We start from the raw sequence: 9,205 nt of genomic DNA on the forward strand, positions 1-9,205 counted from the left end.
TTGAAAGCAAATTCCTCTTTAAAGAAGGAAGGAAGTAAACATTTTCTAAAAAAAAATACTTTTATTGAAACCTAGATCCAAATGCAGCAAGCCAATGGCCTTCCCAGCTACCTTCATGCCATTTCCGACACAAACTGTGTTTTCATGCTTCTTTGGTGTTCTCCTCTTTAGCAAATCCTGCAATGAATTGGTTATATGAATTGGTGAGCCTGAATCCAACCAATACGAATTTGATTTGATATTTATGAAGTTCACTTTTAAAGCAAATGCAGTTTTGTCAAATATAGATACAGTATTAAAGCCAAACATAGTACTTAAATCACATAAATATTTATGACAGTAGCACGTACCCTTCTTCACCATCCATTTCTTGAAGCCATCGCAGTTCTTCTTGACATGTCCCAGCTTCTTGCAGAAGAAGCATTTCACTTTCTTCATCTTGCCATCAGAGAACCCCTTCAGTCCTTCTTGGAGGGTTTTGCGATCTGCTTCTTGGGCTTGAGGTTGTTATTCTCCTTTTTCCCCGTGTGTTTCCCCATCAGATTCACAGATGTCATAGATGCAGCCTCTTTCTTGTCCTTCTGAATTCTCTCCTGCTCATTAACGCAGATAGAGATGAGTTCATCAATCTCCCATTTCCCTTTCTGTGAGTTGTAGTTACTCTTCAGATTGCTGTAGTCAACAGGAAGGGACTCCAGGGCTATGTGCACCATTTGAGCATCGTTGACTCCCATATACAGGTCTTTGAGCTTATTATTTATTTCTTCAAGTTGCATGATATGGGTTTTGATGCTTCCAGCTCCACTGAACTTGAGCTCATGGAGTTTCCTTGACAGGTTAGCTCCTTCTGCCTTACTACGCTCCTTGAATTTCTGCCTGATGTTCTCCATGAAGTCAATTGCAAGTTCAGGTTCCACCACACAGTTTCTCAGTGTCTGAAATGGTGCTTCGGATGACATTTTTTGCCATCTGGTTTGCTCTCCACCATTCCTTGTACTGCTTCTTATCCTCAGCATTGCTGTCCATCAAGCTCTTCAGGCTGTTCCTCATTGAAGCAAAGATCCATGTTCTGGTTCATGGACATGTAGAACTCAACCTGATCGCGCCATTTCTGACAGTTCAGCCCAATGAGGACATGGATATGTCCTAAAGTGACCACTTCAGTTCCTAAAATGATTTTAAATAAAACAGATGTATGAGTTTCAAATTTTTCATGAATATAGATGTATGTGCGTACTGCAGCATGTTTCAAGCAATGCATATAAACTGATAAGTTTAAATTTTGCAGAAACAAAATATAAGGTCCCATGTAGTTCTATCAGATAATACTTTTGTAGTATAAAATCTAACATATTTAGTCACTGAATCATGCTACCATAAACATTTTACATTGTATATATATATATATATATATATATATATATATATATATATATATATATCAAATCAGTCAATATCTTTGGATACCAAAAAGTTTCAATATATCAGTATTACAACATAGATTTATGCAGTATGCTGCTACTGCTATTAAATTGTACCTGAAAATTTTCTCTTTGGAGATCAGTAGCCAATACAATTTCATAAGCAATAGCACAAGTTGTGATTCATACAGTGATAAGTTTCATAATAATATTAAAAGCCACTTTGTGTAACTAAATTAGTACCATTTTGAACAGTTCATGAATCATTTAAGGTTTCAAGAATACATGTCATGTTCTGCAGACAATATCAAAACCTTAAAAAAAAAGTTGCAGCATTTGTAACAAGTCTGTAGACTGAAGTTTTGGGAGTTTTATGCTTAATCTTGTTACTGTGTGCAAGTTTTATGAAGACATGCTCATTTGTTGATCAAAAACACTATGCATATAGGATTACATCTTACTATCAATCCTAGATATGGCACATCAGAAGACATAAAAACGCATCCATCTGCATAAATCCAAGTTTATATTTCCAGATTTCAAAAGCATAGAAACATGACAGCAATAAGAATCAAAACTTATAATTTTACCTTGGGTTTAAATCCATGTTTCTGCAATCAAGGTTAGCGGAAGCGAATTGAAACATAGCTTAAAACCCCTAAAACACGATTTTGAATTTTTTCTGGTAAACGAATCCTAAACTGAGATGTTAATCCCATATGTGATCTATCTCAGTTAAGAAAAATAATAATAAAAAGAGAATGTCTGACTCTTATTAACAGAAGTCGAGTTGACCCGATATGCTAATGGACTGGGTTAATATTAAGATGGTTTTAACCCGGCCCGTAAGCCATTGAATGAAGGATTTTGGTTTTTCTAAACTGGTTTTCATTGTATTGAAAATTAAGCGATCTATGAATTATGTGAAGTGCCTAGGCTCTGATGCCAATTATTATATCCTTGTCCTGAATGATACAACATATGAAGATTAGGATCTACTCACAGGTTCATAAACACATACAATGATAATCATAAAACCACATATATAAAGTTTTGAGAAAATTAGATAAAAACCCAAAATACTAAACCTCTTTTAAGATAAACCCATTTATATTTTTCTTTCATTTTACACCCACTCCACATAAGCAAACTTACCATATAGAGCAAATGTCTATAATTAATAGTTTTATTCATTTTTCGGTTTCTCTTATTTGCCCTTCAGACGGTAGAAAGCTAAATTTGGTATATTTCTCAATTTTAGCATCAATTTAAAACTCAAATACTGAGCTAAAATTTAGTTTGATTTAACTTTGTCATAGTCAATTACATTCTTTAATTTCTTACCTTGTTATTACTAACTTGAGTGTATATATATGTTATATACAGAAGTATGCCATTTGTAATAGAATGATTTTTTTCATTCCTAAGCTCACATTTGGTGTCTTTTTATAGTTGAAAAATGTCTAATTGTAAGGTACACGTTTTTGTTCTTTGATTAATTTTCTTCTTTTTAAGTATATTATTATATCATTTCCAATCCTGATCGAGAGAACATTTTACTCTCAACTACTTATATTTCTAATATACTTATTAAGTAGGGCATGATATGATAATATACCTAAAAAAAAGAAACTCAAAATTGGGTTTAGGGTATAGGGTTAAGGTATAGGGTTTAGGGTATATGGTTAGGGTATACGGTTTAGAGTTTAGGGTGTAGGGTGTAGGGTGTAGGGTATAGGGTATAGGGTATAGGGTATAGGGTTTAAAAAATCAAAATAGCTAAACTGGTTTTTCATCATAGAAATCCGCATGTTAACATTTGAATAGAATGGAGGACCACGTCAGAAGCCAAATGGTCCTACGGACAGTGTAAAATTTCTTCATTTTACTCTAATCAGATTTCTTATTTATATTATATTCTACCTTATGTATAGATTAGATAATGAATTCCTTTCACCTAGATTTTTTCATAAAAAATAAAGAAAACTACATGATTATTGTAAATTGATTGAAAAATTTTAGTGTTAGAAGAAAAACTCATAATCAAGGTATTTAAGACAGCATCAATTAAGTTTATATATTATATTTATATGTTATCGTTGAATGGTGGCAATTGTGTAAAATTTAGAAAAAATAGGACATAATATATATCATAATTGATACATTTTAGATGTCTATTAAATAAGAATATTAGGTGGGTTTTATTTAAAATTACTCTTCAAAATTGGGTGTATATGAAAATCCATCTATACATATTACTGTGGAGATAGCTGCACAAGGCAATTAAGTAGGTTACGCACCAGGGTTTTCAGGCTCGTTCTTGATCATGGCTACTATCCAGTAATAAATTTCTTAATCCTATAAGCTTTGAATAATAATTGTCGTATTATTTTTAATACAAACTTGATTATCCAAAAATAAATAGGGAGAGCTAAATTTAGAGACAATGGAACCCCATTTTGAATGATTGAAGCAAAGCAAAACAAAGAGGATCCATCCTCTTTAATTAAAGGGAGCTAAAGGGCATATTTGTCATAGGGTTAAAGGAAGAGGAAGAGTATCTGAGCATCATCAACTTTACTTTTCCTACCACAATCCGAACTTTAAATTTCTGTTTTTGATTTGCATTTTCTTTTTCATGTTGCTCTTCTTCTTCTTCTTCTTTAAATTTTAAAAGATTTTTAACAACCTTCTTCTCTTCTTTTTCTTCTGCTTTTTCACCTTTGCTTTTCTAAAGAAGGCCAACACAAAGAAAGAAAGAAAGAAAGTTCATAATAAACCAATCCTCCTGGCATGGCTAGCAGCATTTCAGTCTTCACTTGAGAAAGCTCATAAAAGAGAAAAAGCAGAGGCTTAGCTCTTCTCTTCCTAACTTGTATTTCAAGACTCTCTCTTTCTGTTTGTGCAGTAATTGAACATACATGTTTGATTCCTTCTCCTCCTCAACCCACTCATACTCGCTTCAAGTTTCTCATATTCCTCTCACTTTTCCTTCCACCAAAATGCTTAAATCCCTTCATTCTATTTTCTCTTATCCTACTTCCACACACTCGGCTAAGCTAACTTAATTAACCAAACATGGTGGTGCCTTTGATTTTCTTGTCACTTTTCCCTGTTCTAGGATCAATAATCCCCTGTTTTGCTTCTTCTTTGGTCAGTGATTTTCATGTCTTGCTCACACTCAAGCAAGGCTTCAAATTCTCCGAACCCGCTTTAAGTAGTTGGAATTCTTCGTCGTCTCCGACGTCAGTTTGTTCCAGCTGGGTTGGGATTCGATGCTCTAGAGGACGTGTTGTTGCTGTGGACTTGACAGATTTGAGTCTCTCTGGTTCTGTTTCACCTATCATTTCAGGCCTTGACCGGCTTTCCGACCTATCTCTTGCCGGAAACAACTTGTCAGGAAGCATTGAGCTTGCAAACTTGGGCAGCCTACGATCCCTCAACATCTCCGACAACCAGTTCAGTGGGGGCTTAGACTGGAACTTCTCCAGCATTGCCAACTTGGAGGTTTTTGATGTTTATGATAACAACTTGACCGCTCCACTTCCACTTGGGATTTTGAACTTGAGTAAGCTCAGGTACTTGGATCTCGGAGGCAACTTCTTCTATGGGAAAGTCCCACCATTGTACGGAAATCTTGTCAGCTTGGAGTACTTGTCACTCTCAGGCAATGATCTTCACGGTGAAATTCCCGGTGAGTTAGGCAATCTCACTAACCTGAGAGAGATCTACTTGGGCTACTACAATGTCTTTGAAGGTGGGATTCCCAAGGAGTTTGGGAAACTGGTGAATCTTGTTCACATGGATCTTTCAAGTTGTGAACTGGATGGACAGATCCCTCATGAGTTGGGGAATTTGAAGTCCCTTGACACGCTTTACCTGCATATCAATCTGCTCTCAGGCTCAATTCCAAGGCAGTTGGGCAACTTGACAAGCTTGCTCTATTTCGACCTCTCCAACAATGCACTTACTGGTGAAATTCCATCCGAGTTTTCAAATCTCAGACAGCTCAAGCTCTTTAACCTCTTCATGAACCGATTGCATGGGTCTATTCCAGACTACGTTGCGGATTTGCCTGATTTGGACACTCTGGGGCTGTGGATGAACAACTTCACAGGCATTATTCCTCAGAAACTCGGCCAAAATAGGAAGCTGCAGCTGCTGGATTTGTCCTCAAATAAGCTCACCGGTAAAATACCCCCAAACTTGTGTTCATCCAATCAGCTAAGGATACTAATTCTGTTGAAAAACTTTCTGTTTGGACCAATCCCTTCAGGCTTGGGGACTTGTTGTAGTCTTACTAGACTCAGACTGGGCCAGAATTACCTGAATGGTAGCATTCCAAATGGCTTGATATACTTGCCTCTGCTCAGTTTAGCAGAGTTGCAAGATAATTATCTCTCTGGCACGTTGTCGGAGAATGCCAATAGTTCATCACAGCCTGCACTATTAGGCCAGCTTATTCTCTCAAACAACCTCTTGTCCGGTAAAATACCATATTCCATTTCAAATTTCTCTTCCCTCCAAATCTTCTCACTCAGTGGAAATCAGCTCTCTGGTCCAATCCCACCATCTATAGGCCAACTCCATCAAGTACTAAACCTTGATCTTAGCCGGAATTCACTCTCGGGTGAAATTCCTCCGGAAATTGGAAACTGTTTCCATCTTACTTACCTTGACATGAGTCAGAACAACCTCTCTGGCTCAATCCCATCCGAAATCTCCAGCATTCATATACTGAATTACATCAACATGTCAAGAAACCACTTGAACCAGAGCATACCAAAATCCTTGGCAACCATGAAGAGCCTCACAACTGCGGATTTTTCCTTCAATGACTTGTCGGGTAAGCTACCCGAAGCGGGGCAGTTTGCCTTCTTCAACGCTTCCTCTTTCGCTGGGAATCCCCAGCTTTGCGGTTCCCTCCTAAACAATCCTTGCAATTTCACCAGCATCACAGACTCACCCGGAAATCCTCGGGCAGATTTCAAGCTAATATTCGCATTAGGCTTGCTCATATGCTCGCTAGTGTTTGCAGCTGCAGCCATAATGAAGGCGAAATCGTTCAAAAGAAAAGGCCCGGAATCATGGAAAATGACAGCATTTCAGAAGGTGGAGTTCACAATGTCGGACGTGCTGGAATGCGTCAAGGATGGAAATGTGATCGGGAGAGGAGGAGCAGGAATTGTTTACCACGGGAAAATGCCAAACGGGGTTGAAATTGCAGTGAAAAAGCTTCTTGGTTTTGGTTTTGGTCTAGCTCCCAACAGCACCCATGACGACCATGGATTCAGAGCCGAAATCCAAACATTGGGCAACATTCGTCACAGAAACATCGTGAGATTGCTGGCATTTTGCTCAAACAAGGAGACCAATCTACTTGTTTACGAGTACATGAGGAACGGAAGTTTAGGAGAGGCATTGCATGTCAACAATAAAAAAGGTGGCCTATTCTTGAGTTGGAATTTGAGGTACAAAATTGCAATTGAAGCTGCCAAAGGCTTGTGCTATCTCCACCATGACTGCTCCCCATTGATCCTTCATCGAGACGTCAAATCCAACAACATTTTGCTCAACTCCAGCTTTGAAGCACACGTGGCTGATTTCGGCCTCGCCAAGTTCTTGATCGACGGCGGCGGAGCATCCCAGTGCATGTCAGCAATTGCAGGCTCTTACGGCTACATTGCGCCTGGTATGTCACATAATATTTACCTTTTTCTTTTATATTTACTACTTTATTTTGTATACATATGCATTAATTTATGCTTAATGCGGTTGGCTTTCATCATCAGTATGTGGAATACCGAATATGCATGGCCAAATAATCATGACCTCAAAATAATAAAGAGAAAATGGAGCATTCTTTTTGTGTTGTTGGACTAATCATGAATTCATATTAGTTATTGTTAATCAGAATGATGTTTGGGTCCATGAGATGGTGCGTAAATTGATTTTAAAATTGGGAATACATGTAGTTTTGCTAATTAACGTACCGAAGAAACGAAACCCGACCCATGCATCAACCCGATGTATATCAGTGCCACATGAACTGTTTGAGTGACATGAATATCACTGCCTAACATTTTATTCATCATAGTGGTACGTCGTCGTCTCATATCATCACAGGAATCTGACTTGTCAATATCTCTGCTCACACGCACACACTTGCACTTGTCCATTTTACTCTAGAAATAGTCCTTGATCCATTTTAGGGACTTATTCATATGACTGAACATTTTAGACAAGCCTCGGCTTCGGCATTACGCGTGCTATTATTTTGGATTTTTTGCTAATTATGGAAAAAATATATATATTATGATTCTTTTTTTGCTGCAGAGTATGCATACACACTAAGGGTGGATGAGAAAAGCGACGTATATAGCTTTGGTGTTGTACTGTTAGAGCTTCTAACAGGGCGTCGGCCGGTGGGTGAGTTCGGCGAAGGCATCGACATAGTTCAATGGTCTAAAAAGGTGACCAATTGTCGAAAACAAGACGCTGCAGACATTGTTGATCCGAGGCTCGCCATTTCTGTGCCCAAAGATGAAGCAATGCACTTGTTCTTCATTGCAATGCATTGTGTACAAGAAAACAGTGTTGAGAGGCCAACAATGAGAGAAGTTGTTCAAATGTTGTCAGAATTTCCTCGCGCCCATTCTCCCGACTCCTCCTCTTCTTTAATCCCTTCCCAACAATTCGATAACAAACAAAATGACAGTAAATGTCCTCCTAAATTTAAACAACATATTTTGGTTTAAGAGCAACCATATTAACTTGTAATTTATTTTCCTTAAGAGTTCTAATATATGGTGCCTACAAGGGGCTTCATTTTTATACAGCCATTTCCATCGTGTGCGGAAAGTACATAGAATGTTTCATCATTGTTTCCCTCAGTTGAAATTAATTATCTTTTCTGTTTTTGAATCTTTGCATGTGCACAAAGGTTAATTGTGTATGGAAACTAAGAACATCTCCGTCAGCTTTCTCATAATTTCTCTATTTCTTGGAAGCAAAGCTTTAAGCAATTTTTTTTTCTCCAACCCCATAATCATTCCCTAAGTCCTTCTCTAAAATCTTAAATCTTAGAGTTGGTTGCAAATATAGGAAATTCTCTCTTATCATATTCCTTGTTATAGAGAAAATTATAGGAAATATGTTTAGAGCAAAACAACTAAAATCTTCTTCAAAATTGAGAAAATAAAAAATATAGATAAGTTGTTGGAGTTGCTCTAATATTTTTTTCAAAATACTTTATGACAGCTTAACTTTCTTGGAATTGAATGGGAGACGGAATGGGATCAACATGGGATATTAATTTGTTGTGTCTTCATGTATAGAAGCAAAAGTGAGTTGTGTTCAAAGTGTGAATAGCTCTTGGGTGTAGGTGATCTTCCAGAGTGTGAATAGCTCTTGGGTGTACATATGTGGCGGGGAGTTGATTTCCTACGAAGCAAATGGCTATGTGTTGCAAATCAGAGGAAACTATCTTCCATGTTCGGCCTTTATGTTTTTGGATTGTCCCGAGATTGATGATATTCATGAGGCAATCAGCTTTTCGCCAAAGGGTCTCCAATTTGGGCCATTTAAATCAAGATCTGACGGACCAAATTAAGTACCAACGGCATTTTTCTGAACAGAAAAAAATAAATTCATAAAGAATAACAGACAACTGTTAAAGGCCATAGCATTGAGATCTGATGGCTCCAAACCAATCGCAACAGATTTATTCCATTTTGTAGACAAAACTGAAATAAAAAAAGAATCAACAAAAATTTTATATAAAT

General features: G+C 37.3%; 2 protein-coding genes across 2 annotated transcripts; one reads left to right on the forward strand and one right to left on the reverse strand.

Moving 5' to 3' along the window:
• Nucleotides 1-458: 458 nt before the first annotated feature.
• Nucleotides 459-2,108, reverse strand: LOC101293797. Its single transcript, XM_004301858.1, has 2 exons — nucleotides 2,012-2,108; nucleotides 459-1,167 (listed from the first exon to the last, which is right to left on the reverse strand). Exon 2 carries the CDS (start codon nucleotides 1,014-1,016, stop codon nucleotides 459-461), a length of 558 nt encoding a protein of 185 aa, XP_004301906.1. The 5' UTR covers nucleotides 1,017-1,167; nucleotides 2,012-2,108.
• A 2,391-nt stretch (nucleotides 2,109-4,499) lies between these two features.
• LOC101294086 (leucine-rich repeat receptor-like serine/threonine-protein kinase BAM1-like) lies at nucleotides 4,500-8,262 on the forward strand. Its single transcript, XM_004301859.1, has 2 exons — nucleotides 4,500-7,113; nucleotides 7,758-8,262. The coding sequence occupies exons 1-2, from the start codon at nucleotides 4,500-4,502 to the stop codon at nucleotides 8,177-8,179; spliced, it is 3,036 nt and encodes a 1,011-aa protein (XP_004301907.1). The 3' UTR covers nucleotides 8,180-8,262.
• Nucleotides 8,263-9,205: the final 943 nt, after the last annotated feature.

Source organism: Fragaria vesca, linkage group LG5 (genome assembly GCF_000184155.1).
Source record: "Fragaria vesca subsp. vesca linkage group LG5, FraVesHawaii_1.0, whole genome shotgun sequence".
Classification (NCBI taxonomy): Eukaryota; Viridiplantae; Streptophyta; class Magnoliopsida; order Rosales; family Rosaceae; genus Fragaria; species Fragaria vesca.